Here is a 24577-nt window from a genome sequence, read left to right as displayed (position 1 = left end):
AAGCTGCTATTTTGTAGGCTGGCTGTTATTGCATCTATCACTTTTCAGTGGGCAGGTATTCAAAATTCCTGTTGTGTTTTTTTGCTTCTCTTCTGCTGAGAAAATCATATATTCTCACATATCTAAATGTTTCCATTATTGTTTCTGGAAAGAAATGTTAAAAAATTGATTTGCTTGAAATGTTCCATGAAACTTTTTGGTTTTTCACCAGCAAAGTCGTTTACTTTTATTGGAGAGGGTGAACCTCTCACTCACACTTACATTTTTTTTACTTAGCCACCCTTTTTCCAAAAGAAAAGAGTAAAAAAGTGATTGTCACTGAAAAAGAATTAAACTTTTTGAAAACTTTTAAAGATGTTGTTGTGAAGTGAGTTTTTTTGACAAATTTCAGCCAAATGATTTTTTTTTTTTATTATTATTATTATTATTTTGTAAAAATGTTCATTGCGATTGAAGAGGCATTTTCCATTGAAAAAGATCTTGCTGGGAAGTTTTTGACCAGCTCTAGTTAATTTTTTTTCTTAGAAATGTAAATGTTATATTTAACTATCAAAATTGATTGCATATGAGTATCTGTGGTTGTAATCAGGTAATAAATTGTATACAATATGTGATGATGATTATTATTATTTATTTGTATTTTTTAGTGCCTCTGAGCCCTAGCTACTGACTAGGATTCCACTAGGCTAGAGGCTGTACAAACGGAAAACAAAAAAGACAATCCCTGCCCCAAAGAATTTACAGTCTAAGTTTAAGACAAGAGACAACAGCTGGCTACGGACCACAGGTGGGGAAGAACAAGGAAACAATGAGGCAATAGTGCTCAGCATATGATAGGCTATGTTTTTTGAATTGTTTGCTTGCTTTTTTTCTGAGAAAATAGGACACCTCTGGCATTGTGTGAGCCAAGGGAGAATAATCTTGTAAATCCAGAGCTATTGACAGTGATGGATTTTTTTAGGGTATTCTTCCAACAAATAATATGTGCAACATGTTTATTTAACTATTTTCACTTCTTCTCAAGGATGGGATTTTTTTTTTTTGGTGTAAATGTAATCTGACATGAGTTGCACATAGCAGTCCACACAGAACAATGCATGTTTACTGTCACTTATTTAAATTGCATGAGAATCTGAATTATATTCCATGTAATCAGTGGCAGATTTGAAGCTTAAGAGGCTAGTTTATCTAATTTTGAAGACAAAAGCAGTGCCAATAGAAAGGGATGGATTGCAGTAGCCCATAGCAAAGAATTTCCCTATTAAGGAATACAGATTAAAAATAACACTGTGACGGTCTGACTGGGAACAACCTCAGAACTGAATAGGCAGAAGCTTTTGAAAAGAGGAAAGCAACATTCCTCTTGTCTATTTAATCCAAACAGACACTTCAAAGAAACAATAAGAAGAGGGTACAGCACTCATCATGGAGATGAATCCTGCATGGAACAGCTTTTTAATTTTTACCTCGTGGCTAGCGTGCCTTTGAATCTTCCTCAGAGATGGAATTTTGTGTTATTTGGATGAGGTTAAGTGCTTTTGTTTAAATTATTAGAAACAGTGAAATTAAAACATTTTAAAGTGTCCTAGGATAAAACTTTTACAAGCAGCAAGAAGCCTATGTCACACTGACAGTCTTTTGGCTGCTTTCAAAAATTTTACCCCTGTCACTGATTAATTTTAATATAAGATGTTTTACCATCTTATGAATGAATGCGTTACAGTGTTTTTCTGTGATTCTTTCCATGTACTGTGGACACATTCTGAATGTCGAAGAGCAAAGAGAATATTTACAAACAGGCATCCAAATTGAAAAATGACTTTTTGTAGAAGGAATCATTTTGTTTCTCCTTTACAAATAGGGCCCATACTCTGTATAATTTATTAAATTTAAAATACTAAAGTATGATTAATCCAAGAGATTTAGAGAAAACTTTGTGTGGTGCTTTTGTTTCATTATTACAATGTAATGTCAATATTTTGCATTAAGATTAGCTGTTTTCACTCTCTAAAGATTTATGCCAAAATTTTCAAAGGTTGCAGAAGGCAAGTGGCTGTTGCCTAATTGGGACTTGCATTTTCAGAACAGCTTGCTAGTCAGGCCCAAATGCCCTGATTAATACAAGAGGTTAGTATCAGGACACGGTTAAGGAGCCATCTGCTTAGTCTAGGTTTTCAAAAGCCACAGGCTTGACTAAGTCAGCAGGTTCAGTTTCTACTATTCAGTAGTCTAGCCACTCATTTGTTCTGCAAACCTGGGATCATAAGTCCATTCTGATTAAACAACCAAAGACGCAGGAGAGTATGAGTGAGAGTGAATCTATTAGAGAGCAAACCAGCAAGATAGCAACCAAGCAACAGTTGCTATAAGGGCCTTGGGGAGAAGGGTTGGGACAGAGGAAATAGGAGACTAGCAGGGAGAGTGGAGAGATAAGGGAGATGGTATATCTTGAGACAAATAAGGGAACACAACATCTGACCATGCTAGGATGGTATATCTTGAGGAGGAGGAGGGAGAGCCAAGCTTGCCCTAGAGATGCCAATACTGTCCATGCAACCCTCTGAGCCCAGGAAAATGTAGTATTACCTGTCTGAAATGCAGGCTCACCCACAAACCATTATACACCTTTGTGATTAGTGAGGATGACATACAGAAGTTGTATCATCAAGATCACCACAACCTTGGGCATACTAGCCACTGGGTCTTCACAGAGGACACCATTGGCATGAAACCAGCTTCTTAGAAGCTCAATGCCACGATGAAGCCACTGACTGAAACAAATGACTGGTGATTATGAAGGAGATGAGTTTGACCACTATCCAGAACAAAATGGCTCTATGCATACTGGCAATGGTACAAGCAGAAGAGGTCAGCTTGCTCACCATCTCCTGCAAAAGGCAGAGCACTAGGGTCTAGAGTGCCGTTACATGACTTAGATTCCAGTCATTAGCAGGGGAGCCAATGGTTAGGATCAAGGCTCAGGAAAAAGTGCTGTGATGTGAAGACATTTTCTGGTTCCTTTTCAGGGTTTATGCCCAAAAATAGGGCTTTTGGGTCTCCAATTAACTGTGGCTTGGAAGTGGTGTTGGAGAGGAAGGGGGAAATCACTTTACCTCTTCATATACTTGTTTGTTCTAAAACTGTGTGCTGGGGAAAGGGGAAGAGGAGGTTGAAATGAGTTCTCATCAGTTGTCATTTATGAATTGCCTATATAGGGAAAGCAAGAAAGAAAAATTGAGAAACCTATTTATTTTTCCAACTTATAGAGTGCACCTATTGTTGTGTATTTCTAGACACAAATAACAGACATTTACAAATATACAATAATAAATCCAAATTGACAAACTCAACAATACTTGTAAAGGAACTCTGTGAGGTTTCAGATGCATCAAACAGATTATAACGTACAAATACAATTAATTAACTTTATCAGCAAAATAGCTAGTTAGTAAGTGTTAAGCTAAAGCTAGCTATACAATCATTTCCCAGGGTATTAGCACACTTCATTTTACTCAGTTGTATTAGCACCTTGGCACCGAGTCGTTCAAGGGCTCCCAAATATTGTTACATCACGACTCCTGGTGTCAAAGAACTTAGTATAGTAATATGTAAAGGGACTATTTCCTCAGAAGTTCTTCAGTGTAACATTCAGGCATACAGACAAAACAGTACTTGTTCAAGTTTCTAAAGGTTAGCCACTATTTTATCTATACTGTAAAAACTCCTTCAATATTGTTGGCAACTGAAGTTGGGGGAGAAGATGCAGTCTTGCTCTTCCTATGCAATTTCGGATACATAGTCGGCAGAGCTGGCAAAGAGAGCATGGGGTAGCTACAAACAGATAAGAGATTTAATTAAGTAAATGTTTGGTATCCTTAGGAGTTTACAACATGGAGTATATTTAATATTATTATGGGTACCTAATAAACATGCATTTTTAAAAATTCTATATATCAGTCTTATTGACCTTTCACAGTATAGTTTCTTAAAGATATATAACAATAAAAATTATGCTATTCAAACTTTATTAATGATCAAAGAAACAGAAAGAGCAAGGAAACTTATATTTAAACTAAATATTCAGAAGAATACATATTAATTAACTCATGCTGTTATGTTTATATAGCTAATAATTTTTAATTAAAAAAAATTGTCTTTGTGAAAGATCCTCTGCTGACAATTCTAGAGACTGAAGTTCTTTTTATTTATAGTATAGGTACAATATATGCTACACAAATGCAAGTTTCACCATCAATATATTTCAGCCCTTCCCTGTAGGGACCACTTTTCAGAGTTAAAGGGAAGTTAACCTTACATGCCTATTCAGTTTTGGCCTCTTTGCTGAGGCTTCCAAAAATGCTGTTGGCTGTGATTAATATGTGTAAAGGACATTGACTACTAAGAACTAGACCAACAGCCTTCAGATGGTGATACTGGAGCTGAATTAGTGCCAGAGACACAAAGCTCCCTCAGTCGTCACCATTAAAAATGCATCAGTTTTCCCTTCTAGAATTAGCTACTCCTTTGGGGCACTGTGTTACAAAGAAAAGGTGGGGGGGTTGATTTGATTACAGTCTAAGAATCTGCATGGGGAACTTATAGTTGGTAATGGGCTCTTCAGTCCAGCAGAGAAAGACATCACAAGATCTTATGGCTGGAAGTTGAAGCTAAACAAATCCAAACGGGAAGAAAGGCTGTTTTGTTTTGTTTTGTTTTACAGTGAGAGTAATTAACCAATGGAACAATTTACCAAGGGTCACAGTGCATTCTCCATCACTAATAATTTTTTAATCAAGATTAGATTTTTTAAAAGAAGATATGCACCAATTCAGAAGAATTATTTTGGGGAAGTTCTGTTGTCTGTCAGATAGATCAGGGATCGGCAGCCTTTGACACATGGCCTGTTAGAGAACTCCACTGGTGGGCCAGGCTGGTTTGTTTACCTGCAGATGCTGCAGGTAAACAAACCATCTTGGCCCACCAGCATCGTTCCCTGACAGGTTGCATGCCAAAGGCTGCCAATCTGTGGTTCCTTCTGGACTTGGAATCTGAGTCTATGACAGGGTGTAGGGAGAGCAACCCTATGTGCAAGGATAGGAGTTTCACCTGGCCCTCACACAGACTATGCAGAGAGGAAAGTTGAGGCTACTTGTACTCTCTGTTCCACTGTTCTCCACATATAAAGGCTTGACAGAATCTGGCTCTGCGACATTATTGTTATGACGTGTCACAGCTGGAGGTTCATGTTAGATTATCACTGATCTTTTCCCTCAGTTTTGTGGTTCCACGGCAGACCTTTAACATCTATTTAATGTAGTATTTTTGGCAATGATGTTGTACTTGTATTTATTTAAGCTGTTAAAGTTGTATTTATCAACTCTCCTTTCTCAGATAGTTAATTCAACTATAAACATTTATTCCATAGAGAAAGTTAGAGTCCAAGACTGTAATCTAAAATAATATTCCACACAGGGCCGTTTTACAGAAAAAAAATAGGGCCTGATTCCACAGTCTCTCTCAGATGCATAGTCTTTAAGAATAATACATTTGGTGGTTTTAAAGCTACACAACAATTTATTAAAGTCATATTTTTGTGCCCGTATGACTCAAAAATAAATCTGCTCTAAAAAAAAATCTAACTCGGTACTGCTTACTCAGTCATAGAGTTGTTCCTCTTCCCATTCTCTAAACAATTAAATGCAACTACTTAAGAATAAATTTCTAACCCATATGCTGGAAGAGACCTATACAATGCATCTTTTTAAAAAACAACAACAACAATAACTGAGTTTTTATCTAAAAATACAAAGCACTAAACTGTGCTTTCAATCTCTTAGACAAATGACATTTCAAATAATTCTTTAGGAAATTATATTTTAAAAGTAAATAAAAATGGGATAAGCAAATAGAAGAATTTGAGGAAATAATGTTCTATTTATGACACAAATCAATAAATGCCAGGACAACGAACAGCAAATTTTCAAGATAGGAGGCCCAAAGCTTGTGCACAAATGCACGCAAAATATGCTTGAACTTGTTTGGGCAATGTGATTACACACAGATAGCTAGGGAACTTAAATAACCGTTTATAAGTGCAATCATATGAATTGCACACACAAATTTAGACATGTAAATCCATGTAAAACCCAGGCCTCCTGCTTTGTAAATATGCCCTAAAAATTAAGTCTTGGCACACATCTTTCCATGAACTATTTTTTAAAAATGAAATAAAAAAAATCCATAAATTGAAGCTATTTGTTTTTGTTGGTTTGTACCATCACCTGTTAAACAGAGGAGTCCATATCTTCAGCTGATATAAATTCAATAGTGCTCTGTCAACTTTTGTCAACACCCAAAAAAATTGGCCTATTTAAAAATATTTTCAATACTTTAAACAGCTGGAGGTAGAATTTTTAACTGAGTGTAAACAATCATTTTATAAACACATTATCAGACAACTTCTGATTCAAGTTTGTCCAAGAACAAAAACTATGTATAGAATGATGAACAAAAGTATATTTGTCCCACTTACCTTCATGCAGAAGCAACATTCTCTCCACCAAACTGCTTGGGGCAGCTAAATCTATGGGCCGTTCAAAATCTGTATTCTTGGCATTAATGTTGGCCCCAAATTCAAGAAGTAAATTTACTATCTCTGTACTGGGTTGCTGAGCCGCTGCATGTAGTGGAGTGTCCAAATACTTTCCTTTCTGTATATTAGCGCCTATATAAATATATTGGAGAGACAGAGACAAATAGATTAATTAATGTTTTCAGTGCTAACAGTTAATGCTTTAAAATCTGGAACAAGATTTTTTAAAATGAGTGTTTGAAGTTACATTCCTAAATTTATAAATAGATATCTAAATAAATGGTCAGAATTTCAAAAGTTCTAAGCACTCAGTGGTCAATGTGAGCTGCTGCATTGGGTCCAGGCTGGGTCTCACAGCCCCTTATATTTAACTAGTTTAAAAAACATTCTATGAGTTTAGAACCAAATTCCTTTAACTCTTCTCTTCCCTTCTAGCTCAGCCTCTGTTCTTTGTCAGCAGATATACCGGTATAGAGAAGGGGCTGGAAAACATTGCGAAAAGGGCAATGGCAGCTTATGGCTCTATATACACTTTAAACTTTCACTTTCATAGAATCAGAGAAATGTAGAGCCCAAAGGGGCATTGAGAGATCATCTAGTCCTGCTCCCTATTCTGAGGCAGGACCAAGTATACTTAGACCACCCCGATAGGTGTTTGTCTAACCTGTTCTTAAAAACCTCCAGTGGTGGGGATTACTTATATCCAAGCTAATCTGAGAGCTACTTAACTTTACTATCTTCATTTTTACTATAGAGTGAAAAGAAGGAAGTGGCCAGTGGTGCTGAAAATGCTTGATATCAGACCACTCAGAGTTGATGTTTTCTTTCTTCTACCGCACATACTGTAAATCAACAACCAAAATGTTTCCCCTAACAAAAAATATGTCTTAGCATAAAGTTAAAATTTGAGTCCTGCAACAACAAGCTGTGATAAATGAATGGGGAGAGGGGGAATAGTTCCCTTTTATGGACACCCAGCCAGCCAGTTAGCTATAAAATCCCTCTTAATAGCTGTTCTCTCTACTTGCTTTACCTTAAAGGGCTAAAAAGTCTCACTGCTATGCATAGGTAAAAGGAAGTGAGCGGGAACCTGGCCAAAAGAGCCAATGGAAAGGCTAGAACTTTTTAAAATTCAGAGAAAACCCCTTTGTCTGTCTGTGGTTGTTCTTGGGGAAAGGCAGACAGGGAGCAGTTATGCTGTGAAAAGCTTGGGCCAGGTATAAAAATTTCTCAGTATCATACCTAGAAGCTATTCATCTAAAACTCCAGATATGTAAGTAGATCAGGAAATGTCTAGGAAGATACAATTAGGTTTATCCCTTTTATTTCTTTATTGTTTGTGACTTCCTTTGTGCTAACCCCAGGTGCTTTTGTTTTGCTTGTAACCTTTAAACTGGACCTCAAGAAAGCTTAATCCTTGTAGTTTTTTTTTTTTAAATCTAGCAAAAGTCTAAGTCTCAGATGTATTTTCTTCTTTTTTTTTTTAATAAAATGTACCCTTTTTAAGAACAGAATTGGATTTTTTGTGTCCTAAAAGGTTTGTGCACATGTTGTTTAATTATCTGATGGCAACAGCTGATTTCCTTTGTTTTTCTTCTCAGCTCTTCTCCGGAGGGGGGCGGGTGTGTGAAAAGGCTTGAGGGTACGCCACAGGAAGGAATTCCAAGTTCTCCTTCCTGGTTCTCAAACAGATTTTGCACTTGGTGGTAGCAGCATCTACCAATCAAGGTCAGAGAAAAGCTGTAACCTTGGAAGTTTAATACAAGCCTGGAGTGGCTACTATAATTTTAGAATCTTTGTGGGCCCCCACCTTCTGCACTCCAAGGTGCCAGAGTGGGGAATTAACTTTGACAGAAGCCTAGTTTGTTTATCTGAATACATCTTACTGTAAAAGTGTGCAATATAAGAATATATTATATTTAGGTAAATCAACTTGTACCTGCATAAAGAAGTTTTCGAATGCAATGGATCTGCTGTGAAACACAGCTATATATAGAGGTGTTCCCAGATGAGGAATGTCTTGGTCAACATCTATGCCCCAGGAGATCAGAACTTCCAGACCATTCAACTGTGACCTGCCAACAGAATATGACATAGTTTGCTTGCCTCTTCAGTTGGATGTTCCATTTACGAAACCTGATACATTTCTTAACGCTATATAATGTTATTTGTCAACTATTCTATGTATGCTCAGAAGCTAGTTTTTTACCTCTACTGGCTGCTTCGTGAGTCGGTGAAGGGAGACATGACTCCCACTGAGCTTTGGCACCATACTCCAACAAAAGCTCTGCAACAAGATGCACTGCCTCTTGAACATGCATTAAATAATGGGGTCACTCCATCAATTGTTGTAGCATTTACCTAGAATAGAAAAGAGATGTCTAAGACGGGAACGAAGTAAGGGATGCATTCTTAACTGATAAACTGATAGTGTTTTAAAATAAGATATAGCTGAAATATGCTTGATGCATCAACAATACACTATTTACCATAACATTGCTTTATTGCACTCAACTTCTGTACAGTTCTTATCTTCCCACCCCACCCCTTGTTATTTGCATATGGTTACGCTAATTTAAACATGCTAAACTATATCCAAGAAAACATAAACTGACCATAATACTAAATCTAAATAAATGGCCTGACTTCAAAAGTGCTGAGTGCTCAGCAGTTCTCACTGACTTCGAAGTTCTAAAGTTTTCTTTTCATTATTGAAAATTCCATTAGCACTCCCCAATCTCTATCATCACATGATTCTTTCTTGGTGCTCCACAAGCTCTAAAATTACCATATAACCATGAAGAGCTAGTGTTCTACTCCACCCCCAAAAACCTCAATTTAAAATAATTTTATTTTTTTTAATTTTTAGATACAGTGGACTCTCTTTAAAATTTTCCTCGTGTGCTAGTCCCCATTTTAAGGAGAGGGAATTCTGTGGAAGCTTTACTACTGCATAGTTGTGTGTGTAGAGATAGCATGGTACTGTTGAGAAATGCAGAAGCATACCTAAATACTGTAATTGCATATGCTTTTATTTGTCATCTTGTGCTCTCTTTCCTGTTCCCTCACTGTTTGTTTGTTGCTCTCATCTTGTTGTGTCTTGTCTCATATTTAGACTATATAAGCTCTCTGGCACTGGAAACATGTCTTGTTCTCAGTTTTTGGGGAAAAATGTAGGGTTCTGTAGAACAATAAACGTGTGTTCTGTAGAAATAATAATATACCTTCAATTTACAGTGCTTACCTTGGCCACAATGCCTCAATTTTATGTCCATTTCACTCTTGCTTTCTCCCCTGGTTTTCTCATTTTTCTCATCTATTTTCTGTTCTGTCTTCTGCCCATCCTCTGTGTGGTGTCTAATCCTACCCCTACATTTTATGTGATCTTTCTCTCTCCCCTCTACTTCTGCTGTCTTCTCTTTCCTCCATTATGCAACAATCCCATCAGTCTCCTTTGTTGTCAATCAGCAAAGACTTTTAGTTGATTATTTTATTACTTAAAAAAACCCAAAGGCAAACCTACTGTTGTTAACAAACCAACATACTATGGGGCAGGAGAATGTGGAGAGCTTTGGATGAAAAATCAAGGAATAGATCCCTTTCAATTAGATAAGGTCAGTGCAGTACTTTACATATGAAAAAGATACTTACATTTGCCCCTGCTTCAAGAAGGATTCTTGCACATCCTACATGATCTCCTAGGCAGGCTTCATGCAGTGGAGTGACATGGTCAATTGTCAGAGTGTCCACACTGTAACCCTAAACAGGATAGGAACCACACATAATGGTAAGAAAAGCGATTCAAAGCTGTTAAGGCTTCAGTAACATTGTTAGTTGTAAGCAGCACAGTTTATTAGAGCTGGGTGAATAATGGATTTTTCAGTTCACTGGCAATTTAAAAAAAAAAATGTTTAGCTTCGGTTGAACCAAAAGGACATTTTAAAAAATTTTCAGTGAATCAAAAAGTAATTTAGTTTTGACTCAAAAATGCTTTATGTTCAGTAATGTTGAAACAAAATTTTTTATTTTGTTTCACCTGAACATTTTTGTTTCAATTTTCAGGCATTTTCGTAAAAGCAAAGAAAGGAGAACTAGATTTACAAATGGGGAGGGAGAAGGTGCCGCTGCTGTCAGTGTCCCCTAAGCTTAGTCCAGTGGTTAGGGCAGTCACCTACGATAGAGGGACCCAGGTTCAATTCCCTTTTCTGCCTGACGTGGAGAAGGGATTTGAATTTAGGTTTCCCTCATAGAGAGAGAAAGTCCTAGCCACTGGGATATGGGATATTCAGCTAGGGGGGGGCTTTCCTAATGTGGAAGCTGTTCCACTTTTTATAAATATAGTTATTTGAGCAGGACATGAACTTGGTTCTCCCACCTACCGGCAATAGTTGTTTTACTATTTCTCTGGCCCAATGACTATGCATTGCAATTCATAGTCACTCATATGATAATGGATAGTCATAGGGCCAGAAAGATAGTAAGAATGACTCAATAGCTGGTAGTTAGGTGACCCCTTCTCCCAGGTGAATGCCAAAACCACTAGACTAAGTCTATAAAGGAGGGCAGAACTACCACAACCATCTCCTCCTGCTGCTGTTTCTGCTGCCACCATTGTTTTATGACTAGTCCTTCTTCCTTTGCTTTAGCCAAAATGCCTGAAATAGAAACAAATTTTGTGTCAAATGAAACATTTGATCGTACTAAAATGTTTTGACTTTTTTCAGTTTGGTCTAAACCAGATGTGGGCAAACTATGGCCAGCCCATGGGACCATCTGACAGGCCTCTGAGCTCTCGGCTGGGGAGCCACTTCCCTTCTGTCCCCCCTCCCCTGCAGCCATGCTGCCGCATGGGCCACACTCTGGCCTGCGCTCCCGCTGGGCAGCGTGAGGAGCGCAGCTGTCTCTGGTCAGGCGTCGCGGCTGTAAGGGGGCGTGGAGCGGGGTGGGGTTGGGTAAGGGAGCAGGAGGTCCTGGGGGCAGTCAGGGAGGAGGAGGTGTTGGAGGGGGCAGAGGTTCTTGGGAGGGTAGTCAGGGGATGGGGAACGGGAGGGTGGGAATGGGAGTCCTGGGGGGGGGCCTTTCAGGGGACAGGGCTGTGAATAGGGGTCAGGAGAACAGTCAGCGGACAGAGAGCAGGGGGTTGGCTAAGGGGGTGGGATCCCAGAGGGCATTTAGGGGCAGGGAATCCCGGGAGCAGGTGGTCAGGGGATGAGGAGCAGAGGGCAGTTGGATAGGAGGTGGGAGTCCCAGGGGTGGGGGCTGTTTGGGGGCAGGAGTGTGGATAGGAGTCAGTGCAGTCAGGGGGACAGAGAGCAGGGGGATTGGATCGGGGTGGGGGTCCTGGGATGGGGGCAGTCAGGGGACATGGAGCAGGGGGGATGGGATGGGTTGGGGGTTCTGAGAGGGGCAGTCGGGCGAGAACTGGGAGGGGGTGGATAGGGGGCAGGGGCCAGGCTCTTTGGGGAGGCACAGTCTTCCCTACCAGCCCTCCAGCGCACCCTGATATGGCTCTTGGGCCAAAAAGTTTGCTCACCCCTGATCTAAACTATTTGGTAAACTAGACATGAATGTGCAAATAGTTTTGGTCAACCCAAATTTGCATTTTTTGGTGAATAAACTATTCATCTGAAAAGTTTCACCCAGCTCTCATTTACAGTATGCTATACATAATATACCTTATGTGAGCACAAAAATGAATGCATGCAGAATCTTTCATATTTGATTTAGAAAAGAGTAAGAAAAATAGCTTCTAAACATTCACATAGTGGTCTACACTTCACATTTGAAATACTTAGCCTTCCTAGAGCCACAAATTCAAATTCCAAGAGAGTAAACTCAGTCCTTCTTCCTTATGAGATTGATAAAATGACTGAGCTCCGTGCAGTTTTTTGTGGATAGTTTTTTTTAGATACTTGACAACCTGATATCTTTTTCAGAGTCATAGAGTTGAAGGCCAGAAAGGGACCACCATTTTAGTCTGACTTCCTTTAATCAGAGCCCATCAACACTACCCAGCACCCACACCCTAAACCACATCAGCCAAAGTAGACCAAATTACAGCCCACAGGAGACTAGACTGTTATGTGCCACAGGGAGAGAATAACAGGACTGAGATGCACCAATGCCTGATGACCCCACAATAGCAGAAAAAAAGAGGATGATTAGTGCCACCCCAGAGAACCGGCCAACTCCTCTTGTGTCCATCTCCAGCTATAGCTATCTCGGATGGTTCAGAGGAAGGAAAACAAAAAAACAAAACAAATCATCAAGAAGAAATTGAGGAGGTGGGGGGGGCTGGCGGTGGTTGGCTGAAGACCTGAACGCATGAGCTTTTAGGAACATAAGACATAACCAGAAATGACCCCCAGGGGTGCTGGTCCTGCCCCCTACCATCACAAGCAACCTCATCATACAACTGCACTCAAAATTGTCCAGCTCTCTCTTAAACTAATTAAATTGTTTGCCCTCACAACTCCGTTGGAAGCCATTCCAGAATCTCACTCCATTATGGTTAGAAGCTGTCTTCTAATTTCCAGCCGAATTTGTCATGGCCCGGTTATATCCATGTGTTCTTGTGCCAGCAGTGTCCTTTAGCTTAAATTATTACTCGCTTGATGCATTATAGAAAGCAATTATTTTGCCTCTTAGTCTTCTTTTTGCTAGGCTAAACAAACCAAGCTCTTCCAGTCTCTTGTTATAAGATAGGCCCTCTATTCCCTGATCATCCTAAAAGCAGCAAAGGTCCTGTGGCACCTTATAGACTAACAGAAGTTTTGGAGCATGAGCTTTCGTGGGTGAATACCCCTTCGTTCGGATGCAGGACTAACAGACGTTTTTGGAGCATGAGCTTTCGTGGGTGTAGATACCCACTTCATCGATGCATCTGACGAAGTGGTATTCACCCACGAAAGCTCATGCTCTAAAATGTCTATTAGTCTATTAGGTGCCACAGGACGCTTTGCGGCTTTTACAGATCCAGACTAACCCAGCTACCCCTCTGATACTTGATCATCCTAGTATCTCGCACCTGTTACAGTGTGAATTTATCTTTCTTGAACATGGGTGACCAGAATTGTACACAGTATTCCAAATGAGATCTTACAGTGCCTTGTACAATGGCATTAAACTTCTCTGTTTCTAATAGAAATGCTCATTTGATACATCCAAGGATTGCATTTGTCTTTTCATAGCTGCGTCACATTGGTGGCTCATAGTCATCCTGTGATCGACTCCCACACCCAGGTGTCTCTCCTGCATTGCTTCCAGTTGATGAGCCCTCCCAATTAGCAACAGAAATTCTTATGATTAGATTCTAGATGCACGATCTTGCACTTTGTACTACGGAATTTCATTCCATTTCTGTTACTCCAGTCTTCAAAGTCATCCGGATCTTCCTGTATAATATTCCGATCCACCTTTGTGTTGACAATGGTACACAGAAGCTAGCTTTGCATCATCAGCAAATTACTACATTGGCTTACACAATATACGTTTGTAGTACCATTTAACAATGTTCCAGCAAGGGCTCTTATTTGATACCGTATTATAGTACTTAACTGCCAAATAACAGGTCTGCTGTGACACTAACAGTAAAACTCCTGATTTTACTTTATCCCTTTGCTGTTACAAAATAATATTCAGTGTGTCTTTTGGTTATTATTATTGCTGCTGTTCACTGGGCTATTTTCAATTAATTTTTCTGAAGACTCCCAAGTCCTTCTCCTGATCAGTAGACAGGATGATTGCTTTGTTTAGTGTGTATTAATCCGTTCTCTCATAGTAAGGGCTAGATATTCAGCTGGTGTAAATTGGCATAGTTATATTGATGTCAATGGATCAACATCAGTTTATGTCAGATGAGAAGGGAAGTCAGTGCAACTATGCTGATTTACATGAGCTGAGGATAGGGTTAGTGCCTGTAGGCACAGCAGAGAGTAAGGGCTGGTGTATAAATTGTACCACCCAAGGAGTAATCCCAGCATGCACTGTACCTCTAAGGCACTATTCTTCTTTAATTTTCCAAAGCAAGTGCTTTACTGCTCTTTTTTTTACAAAAATAAAGAATAGCATCATTCTAGCCCTTAGAAGCAACCCTGAAGGAACAACAACATTTACAAGGAAACAGTTTTCATAGGTTTAATCTACCAAGGCTTCACAACAAATATATTTTAGAAAATGCCTTAAAACCAGTAGGAAAATATCTTGAAATGTCTTTAAATTTTATAGTATCAAAGCTCCCAAATGAAAATACTTCTGCATTATTCACATGGAGACTGTAACAGAATATTGTGCTATATTTACCTTTTGCTAGGTTGTCATAAATAAGATAAAAAAGGGAAATGTTTTAAGAACCACATGGGCATTACCTGTGACAGTAAAGTTTTTAGAGAAAGGAGACGTCCTTGACTGGCTGCCTCATGCAGTGGTGAACGATCTGCCCAAGAACCTACAGAAGTAATAATATTTATTGAAAAAATTACAGCAATTAGAGATATCTTAGTATGCGGAGAACAAAACAGAAAGTGGTTATGCAAAAATAAAGTCAAAGGTTTTATTAAATGAATTTTGGACTAAGTGTCTTAAATATATGTCTTCTTCCTAGACACTAAAAGAGCAGACAGGCTACACTGAGTAATTCTGCAGTATGAAGGAGAAAAAGTTTCTACGTGGTTATTTTTTATTAATGCATTTAACAACTTCAGCAATATTCATGGTATTTGTCTACCAGAGCCTTTTATATTTTCTATAAAATGTTGTCTAGGTATATCAAAATCTACCAGCTTCAACAGGAAACAGAGACATATTGGGACTGAATATTTGAAGCAAAAAATGAGGACCACACACACATTCAGAAACATTCCTGAAAAAAGGAAAAGCTGTTCTAAAAAAAAATTAACAGTAAAATGTCTCTGGTCGATAAAACCAATCTGAAGTCTCCAACCCCCACTTTCCCATGAAATCTACATGTAAGTCTCTGAGAAGAGAGTTCCCATGGTAGAAATAGGTTTTTAGGGCTAATCCTTCCCCATGGACCAAATCCAAGTAGTTGTGCTTGATGCAAGGGGAAAGAAAACTCTAGCTTCTGCTCCAAGCCACAGAACCACCCTGCTTCTTCTACTGAAGCCCATGTGTGCCCATGCTGTTGTTGACCCTGTTCTACGGGGTTCAGCTCTACTTCGTGGGTTTTGCAGGGAATCCATACAGGTGGATTCTCCAGTATACAGCAATTAAGAATCCCTGGCACAGGCTCTCAAACTACTTGTTTTCCTCATCCAGCACAAAAGTTCCACTATTTCTTAGGCTCTTTGTGGCTGAAGAGAAAGAGGTGGGATTTGCCCCTTGGTTTCTAAATGGGAAAGAGTAATTGAGGACCCACTTTACCTTTTTTATGTACAACTTAGAGATGATGCACAGTTTGAGGGTTCTGTGAAAATGATGCTCATACTCTTATTGAAGAAAGGCAGACCACTGACTTAGGGCAAATCCAGCCGTCACTTCCACAGCCACAGAGGGCCCTAGCAGCAGAAATGGTTCAGTTCTATTTCTTTGTGTAGGAAGTCAAGATTTGAGGGGCTCTGTAGGAATCCTCCTACACCTTTTTGTGGATCCTCTGCTGATTACTTCTATAAGACGGCCTCAACTTAGGAGAGCTGCAGAATGCTCATGTACCTACTGGCCTGCAGCACATTGCAGACACTTACCACATAGGGGAGGATTCTTTTCTGCTTAATTGTCTGGAGAGATGCAGGATTTAGAATTGGTTGTTATTCTGCGACATCTTGCAGGAAATTTACATTTGATTCTCAGTCCCATTATTCTTACTGCCTAGGCTCATTGATGCAGGAATACCACAAAAGCAGTTGCTCAGCACATGGGATCAGAGAGACCACCATGTCATTGTCATTTAATAACAATCCCTTGATTGATTGATTTTATTGAATAGATGCTGTGACTACTCAGAGAGTATTGCAATCAGTGTGAATTGCAATGAACTTCAGCTCAACCCATTTGAACTATTCTATAGATTTGTTTGGTTATTGTTGTTATACAGCGTTGAAACCACAGAAAGTTTGCAGCCTGTAGAAAATAGAGTTCCCTCTCCTCCATCACACTTTTTCCTCTTTCAATTCTCCCTCTGATCATCCTGTTCTGAGTGATAAAGTTGTTATTGTAATTAATTGTATGAGAAAGGAGAACACTAAGTTCTAGACACAAGGTTTTGTACTATTACTATACTGCATCAGATATATTCCAGACATACTTTTCATTAAGCTGAATAGTTAATGTTGTCTGTCTTTAAATGGAAGCTTCTATAAATTACCTGCCCATTTTTACTTTTTATGTAACTACTTAACAGTTGCAAGGAATATGGGCATTACCAGTCTGCTAGGATTCTTTGAATGTGTCAATAACATAGTGAATAAAAGTAACTGGTTGACATAATTTATTTAGGCTTTCAAATGATCCTTGACAAGGCCCCTCACAGGAGGCTATTAAGAAAGAGTGTAGTTATGAGTAAGAGGAAATGCATTACCATGGATCAAGAACTGGCTAAGAGAGAGAAAAAAAGTAGAAATAAATTGTCAACTTTCATCATGGCAAAGGTTAACAGGAGGATGCCTCAGATTCTGTTCTAGGATTGGAGTTTAATATATACATTAATGATCTGGAAAAAGACATGAGCAGAGATCTGGAAAAATGTGCATATAACAAAATTTCTTCAGCTTGTCTACACTTAAAACGCTACAGCAGCACAACTGCACCACTGTACCGCTTCAGTGTAGACACGACCTATCCCAACACAAGGGATTCTTCTGTTGGCATAGGTAATCCACCTCTCTGAGAGGCAAAAGGTAGGTCAACAAGCAAATTCTTCTGTTGACCTAGCACTGTCTACACAGGGACTTAACTACACTGCTCAGACGTGTGGATTTTTCAAACTTCTGATGGATGTAGTGAAATTGAACTAATTTTCTAGGTAGCTCAAGCTTAGCAAAGTCAAATCCAGAAAGGACTTTGAGAAATTTCAGAGGGCACTACCCAAGCCTTAGTGAATTGGCAACAAGATGACATATGAAACTGAATGTTGATAATATGCAAAGTAATACACGTTGGAGGAAAAATACAAGCTGCTGAGACATCTTACTGGGGTCCAAGTTAACTGTATCAACTCAGGAAAACACTTGGGGATCACTGTAGACTGCTCAATTAAGATCTTTGCTTTGTCTACACTAGCACTTTTGATGGCAAAACTTTTGTCAGTCAGGGATGTGAAAAACACCCCCCCCCCCGACCAAATAAGTTTGGACAGCGCTGTGTCAGGATACTTCTACATTACGGGATTATTCCGATTTTACATAAACTGGTTTTATAAAACAGATTGTATAAAGTTGAGTGCATGCGGCCACACTAAGCACATTAATTCAACGGTGTGCGTCCATGGTCCGAGGCTAGCATTGATTTCTGGAGTGTTGCACTGTGGGTAGCTATCCCGTAGCTATCCCATAGTTCCCACAGTCTCCCCCGCCCCTTGGAATTCTGGGTTGAGAGCCCAGTGCCTGATGGGGCAAAAATCATTGTTGCGGGTGGTTCTGGGTACAGCCTCACCCCTCTCTTCGTGAAAGCAGCAGACAACCATTTCGCGCCTTTTTTCCTGGGTGAACTGTGCAAACACCATAGCACAGCAAGCATGGACCCTGCTCAGATACTGCAATAGTGGATGTTGTAAACACCTCATGCATTCTCGTGCAGTCTATGCTGAACCGGGACCTGCAAAGCCAGGCGAGGAGGAGGCGGCGGCTATGGCAGAGCGGCGACGAGAGTGATGAGGACATGGACACAGAATTATCTCAAACCGCGGGCCCCGGAACTTTGGAGATCCTGCTGGTAATGGGGCAGGTTCTAGCCATTGAATGCCGATTTTGGGCTCAGGAAACAAGCACACACTGGTGGGACCGCATAGTTTTGCGGGTGTGGGACGATTCCCAGTGGCTGCGAAACTTTCGCATGCGTAAGGGCACTTTCATGGAACTTTGTGACTTGCTTTCCCCTGCCCTGAAACGCCATAATACCAAGATGAGAGCAGCCCTCACAGTGGAGAAGTGAGTGGCAATAGCCCTCTGGAAGCTTGCAACACCAGACAGCTACCGGTCAGTCAGGAATCAATTTGGAGTGGGAAAATCTACTGTGGGGGCTGCTGTGATGCAAGTAGCCAAAGCAATCATTAAGCTGCTGCTACGAAAGGTTGTGACTCTGGGAAACGTGCAGGTCATAGTGAATGGCTTTGCTGCAATGGGATTCCCTAACTGTGGGGGGGCAATAGATGGAATTCATATCCCTATCTTGGCACTGGGGCACCAGGGCACCCAGTACATAAACCGCAAGGGGTACTTTTCAATGGTGCTGCAAGCACTGGTGGATCGCAAGGGACGTTTCACCAACATCCACGTGGGATGGCAAGGAAGGGTTCATGACGCTCGCGTCTTCAGAAGCACTGCTCTGTTTAAACTGCTGCAGCAAGGGACTTACTTCCCAGACCAGAAAATAACAGTTGGGGATGTTGCCTATAGTTATCCTGGGGGACCCAGCCTACCCCTTGATGCCATGCTCATGAAGCCATACACAGGCAGCCTGGACAGTGGTCAGGAGCTGTTCACTACAGGCTGAGCAAGTGCAGGATGGTGGTAGAATGTGCATTTGGGCCATTTCAAGGCGCGCTGGCTCACATTACTGACTCGCTCAGACCTCAGCCAAACCAATGTCCCCTTTGTTATTGCTGCTTGCTGTGTGCTCCACAATCTCTGTGAGAGTAAGGGGGAGACCTTCATGGCGGGGTGGGAGGCTGAGGCAAATCACCTGGCCGCTGATTACGCGCATCCAGACACCAGGGCGATTAGAAGAGCACCCCAGGAAGCAGTGCACATCAGAGAAGCTTTGAAAACGAGTTTCATCACGGGCCAGGGTACGGTGTGACTGCTGTGTTTGTTTCCCCTTCATGAATGCCCCCCCTTTATTGACTCCTTCCCTATAAGCAACCCGCCCTCCCCCTTCGATTACAGCTTGCTTAAGGAAATAAAGTCTCTATCATTTAAAAATCATGTATTCATTATTAAAAAGTAATTATAAAAAGAGGCAGAGAACTGACAAGGTATCCCGGGTGTGGTTTGGGAGGAGCATAGGAGGGAAGGAAAAGGCCATTAAATACATTTCAATGTAATGACAGCCTTTTGGTTGGACTGTCCACTGGGGTGGAGTGGGCGGGTGCACGAAGCCTTCCCCCATGCGTTCTTACACGTCTGGGTGAGGAAGATATGGAACATGGTGAGTGGTGAGGGTGGTTACACAGGGGCTGCAACGACACTTTGTGACCCCGCTGCTCTTCTTGAAGATCCACCAGACGTCGGAGGATATCAGTTTGATCACACAGCAGCTCCAGCATTGCATCCCGCCACCTCTGATCTTCCTGCCGCCACCTCTGATCTCGAGGGTTGGTCCCTCCTATCCTCACGTTGGTCCCTCCTATCCTCACGTTCACTGGCATCTTTCCTGTACTTTGCTACCACATCCATCCAGTCATTCAGATGAGCTCTTTCATTGCGGGTTACTTCCATGATTTCCGAGAACATTTCGTCTCGCGTCTTCTTTTTCCTCCGCCTATCTGAGAGAGCCTTCGGGATGGAGTAGGGAGGCTTGAAAAATGTGCAGCTGCATGAGGGAGGGAAAAAAAGGGAGAGAAGTATTTAAAAAGATACATTTTACAGAACAATGGTTAAACTCTTTCACAGCGAACATCACTATTCACCTTACATAGCACATGTGATTCACTACAAGGTCGCATTTTGCATCTTAATATTGAGTGCCTGTGGCTTTGGTGTTACAGATCTCACAGACGCAGGTTTGGGCATCACAATTCAGCTTGCATGCGGACATGGTAAGACATTGTCTTTCGGCTTCTCCAGCCTTCATATACACAGTGCCCTCTGATGCTTCTTCCTGTTAACATGCGGCAGCAGAAACCAACCCCCCATCCAATTCTCTAGGATGATTGCTTTACCCCTCCCCCCACCGCTTGGCTGGTATCATGGAAGATCACTGCTAATCACCACCCTTCCCACCCCCCCACTGCGTGGCTGTTAGCTGGGACGATTCCTGCTAGCCAAATGCAAAAAAGCTTAGCGCGATCCTTCCTCCCCTCGCCCCACTTGGCTACGTGCAAGGAAGGATTTCTTTTAAGCAACAGCCCAGTAGGAAAACGTCCATCTCTGTCCCCTTAATTAAATTCCTGACTTTCAACCAGGTTACCATGAACGATATCACTCTGCTGAGGATAACAGAGCGAGATAAAGAACGGATGTTTCTTGAATGCCAGCAATCACCGGGACCATACGCAGCTATGCTTTGTCATGCAGTGATACCCGATTACTTGCTACATGCATGGCGTGGTAAAGTGTCCTACCATGGTGGACGGAACAAGGCTGCCTTGCCCAGAAACCTTCTGCAAAGGCTTTTGGAGTATCTCCAGGAGCGCTTCATGGAGATGTCCCTGGAGGATTTCCGCTCCATCCCCAGACATGTTAACAAACTTTTCCAGTAACTTTATTGGCCACGAATGCATCCCAAGCCCTCATGGCAAATCAATCATTAAAAAACGCTTGCTTTTAAACCATGTTTTATACAAAAGGTACACTCACCAGAGGTCGCTTCCATGGCTTCACTGTCTGGGCTAGTGGCTTGGGAGGGTAATTCTGTATGAGTCACAAAAAGCTCCTGGCTGTTGGGGCTAATGGAGTGCTGTGTGCTCACTGCAAGGTCATCCTCTTCTTCCTCCTTCTCCTCCTCATCTTCCCCCTCCGCAGAATCCTCAGCCATGGTTGAGATTACAACACCCACCTCGGAATCCACGGACAGGGGTGGGGTAGTGGTGGCGCAGCCCCCTAAAATTGCATGCAGCTCAGCATAGAAGCGGCATGTTTTGGTCCTGCCCTGGACCTTCCGTTGCTGCTTTGGTTTTCTGGTAGGCTTGTGTGAGCTCCTTAACTTTCACTCTGCACTGCACTGAGTCCCTGGTGTGGCCTTGGCCATCATAGCCTTGGAAATTTTTTCAAATATTTTTTCATTTCGTCTTTTGGAACGGAGTTCTGTTAGCACTGAATCCTCTCCCCATATAGCGATCAGATCCAGTACCTCCTGTGCGGTCCATGCTGGAGCTCTTTTTCGATTCTCAGGAGACTGCATTGCTACCTGTGCTGATGAGCTCTGCGTGGTCACCTGTGCTGATCACAGCTCCACGCTGGCCAAACAGGAAATGAAATTCAAAAGTTCGTGGGGCTTTTCCTTTATACCTGGCCAGTGCATCCGAGTTCAGACTGCTGTCCAGAGTGGTCACAATGGTGCACTGTGGGATACTGCCCAGAGGCCAATACCGTCGATTTGTGGCCACACTAACCCTAATCCGATATGGTAATACTGATTTTAGCACTACTCCTCTCGTCAGGGAGGAATACAGAAAACGATTTAAAGAGCCCTTTATATCGATATAAAGGGCCTCGTAGTGTGGACGGGTCCAGAGTTAAATCGGTTTAACGCTGCTAAAATTGGTTTAAACGCATAGTGTAGACCAGGCCTCAGTGGAAGATGCTTTCCTACCAACATTGCTACTGCCGCTTTTTGGGAGTAGTTTAAATATGCTGGTGGGAAAGCGCTCTCCCACTGGCATAGAGTAGCTATACAGGAGACCTTACAGTGGCACAACTGCAGCGGTACAGCTGTGCTGCTGTAAGGTCCACAGTGTAAACATATGTGCAGTTGTAGCGGGGGGAAAAAGCCAACTAAGTATGAGGATACATAAGGAATGGAATGGAGAATAATATGAAAAATATAGTGCTATTATATAAATCAGTGGTGTGCAATATTTATCACTCCATCTCAAAAGGATATTGCAGCTTAAAAGGAGTTTAATGGTACATGATAAGAATGACTACAGCCCTGGAAAAACTCATAGGAAGAGATTGAGATTGCTTACTTTAGAAAGAAGATGAATAAGAGGGAACATGACAGAAGCATATGAAATGAGTGGTATAGAAAAGGCAGATCCGGAGTTTGTGTTTTCCTCTCATAACATGAGAGCAAGGGGACATTCAATGAAACTGAAGGGTGGATAATTCAAAACTGATAAAAGGAAATATTTTTTCATCCAAATCATGATTAGACTGTGGAACCCTCTGCCAAATGATAGCACTGAGACCGGGAACTCAGCAAGATTCAAAAAGAAATTGGATTTTTAGATAGATAGCAAGAATATTGAGTTATATTAATAAATACTAATAAACAAAGTTTTACAAGTGATATAAAACCTCATGCTTCAGGTCTTAAATTTGTCTTGAACTCATAGGAATTAGGAGGAGACTCCCCTATTCAACATCAACCTACTGTGGGACTTCTTTCACCTTCTTTTGGAGTATGTGGTGCTAGCCACTTCCTGAGACAGGATGTTGGATCAGATGGACCACAGGTCTGAGCCACTGTGGCAGTTCTGATTTTCCTATTAAGACAGCCATACTCTGCTATTCGTTTTGGATGATTTGCTATAATTGGTGATACATATCCTCTCTCTATATTATTTGATTTAAAGTTAAACTCATTTTGCAATTTTTATTTTTCGTGACAACAGCCAAGAGTTAAAAAAAGGTGACTAGTGATTTTAGGTGCTTTAACTTTTCAGTAACCACCTTGGAGACACCTTGAAGAGTTCTGATTTTCAGAAAGTGCTGCCTGTTCACCCCCTCAGACTCCAGCTCTTGGGAGGTATTTAAAATAGGGTACACAAAATCACCATTACTTTTGAAAATCTTGGCCAATATTTTTCTTTTTTTTTGTAGAATAAACAACTAGCACTAAAGTGAGTCAAGATCTCTAATAATGGTTACACCCACAAATCAGGCAGTAAGTAAAAGTTCTCTTCTTGTGGCTGAAAATGATTGTGCGAGAAAAATCAGAAGCCCGCATTTAGAGGCTGCTTTCAAAGGTCTGGCCTTATATCTCCATTTAAGAAAATTCTCTACTCTCTTTTGGTGGCCTAGTCCATTGCCAATTTAATATGAAAGAAAGAAGTAAGAAGTACTGCAGTACTGTAGAAAAAAAATCAGACAAAACCATACATTGCACAAAGCATAAAAACATATTAAAAATCTTTTAAGAGATTTCTGATTGACTGATGCTATGGACATTTTAGATTTACAGCTGGACACAAAACAGAATATGGATATGCAAGTAGAATCTCTTTCTGCAATCCATGTTTGCCCTCATTTTTGCTTACCTCACCTCCCTCTTCACATGTGCCCTCTTGGATTGCTTAGGAGAATGCCTGCTAATGTCATTACTTCAGTGACATGTGAGAATCAAATGATACTAGATTACATTCCAAGTTCTATTTTGCACCTAGACCTTCCCTCGGTTGCTGCCCACAAGAACAGTGAAATCCAACAGCTGATGGCTTCTGCTAAACCCATTAAATATAGAGTGCTTAGTTATGTGATTGCTTCCATTATAAACAGTGTACAGATATTAAAATCACTGCAGAAATATTCTGTGCAAATTAAGTTTAGAAAAATTCTTCCACTTTACAAGGATCTGCTTCTGCTTCCGTTGAAGTCAGTAGGAGTTTTGTCTTTAAGTACGAGAACAGAATCAGCCTCCAAATCACTATCAGCCCAGCAAAATTGGGCCTTCCAGATAAAATATCAAAAGATGTCTTTAAAAAGCAACATTCTAACTTATTTAACTCATTGCTTTCTGCTGATTTCCAGTTTTGCAATTTCTGTTATCTAGAAAGTGTTAAGAACACGAACAAATGTACTAATTCATAATGCTGTCTAAGAGCAATATTAGCAAACAGATCCTATTCAAAATCTTTTAATCTATCAGGCTTCTACTATTGTGGTCTGTTTTGATGCTAAACACAAGCTACCTCTCACTATATTTGGAAAC

At 40.8% G+C, this 24577-nt stretch overlaps 1 protein-coding gene across 1 annotated transcript in view; it reads right to left on the bottom strand.

Moving 5' to 3' along the window:
• Positions 1-3229: 3229 nt before the first annotated feature.
• ASB5 (ankyrin repeat and SOCS box containing 5) overlaps positions 3230-24577 on the bottom strand; it is a 69672-nt gene continuing 48324 nt past the window's right edge. The window contains 8 exon segments of the mRNA XM_030563103.1: positions 3230-3831; positions 6533-6724; positions 8532-8579; positions 8582-8653; positions 8775-8883; positions 8885-8953; positions 10244-10351; positions 14959-15038. Coding sequence (XP_030418963.1) covers positions 3704-3831; positions 6533-6724; positions 8532-8579; positions 8582-8653; positions 8775-8883; positions 8885-8953; positions 10244-10351; positions 14959-15038 — 806 coding nt within the window. The 3' untranslated portion in view covers positions 3230-3703.

The sequence above is a fragment of the Gopherus evgoodei genome, chromosome 5, assembly GCF_007399415.2.
Source record: "Gopherus evgoodei ecotype Sinaloan lineage chromosome 5, rGopEvg1_v1.p, whole genome shotgun sequence".
NCBI lineage: Eukaryota > Metazoa > Chordata > Testudines > Testudinidae > Gopherus > Gopherus evgoodei.
The sequence above is the reverse complement of the archived record's forward strand: the minus strand, read 5'-3'. Positions and strand labels throughout refer to the sequence as shown.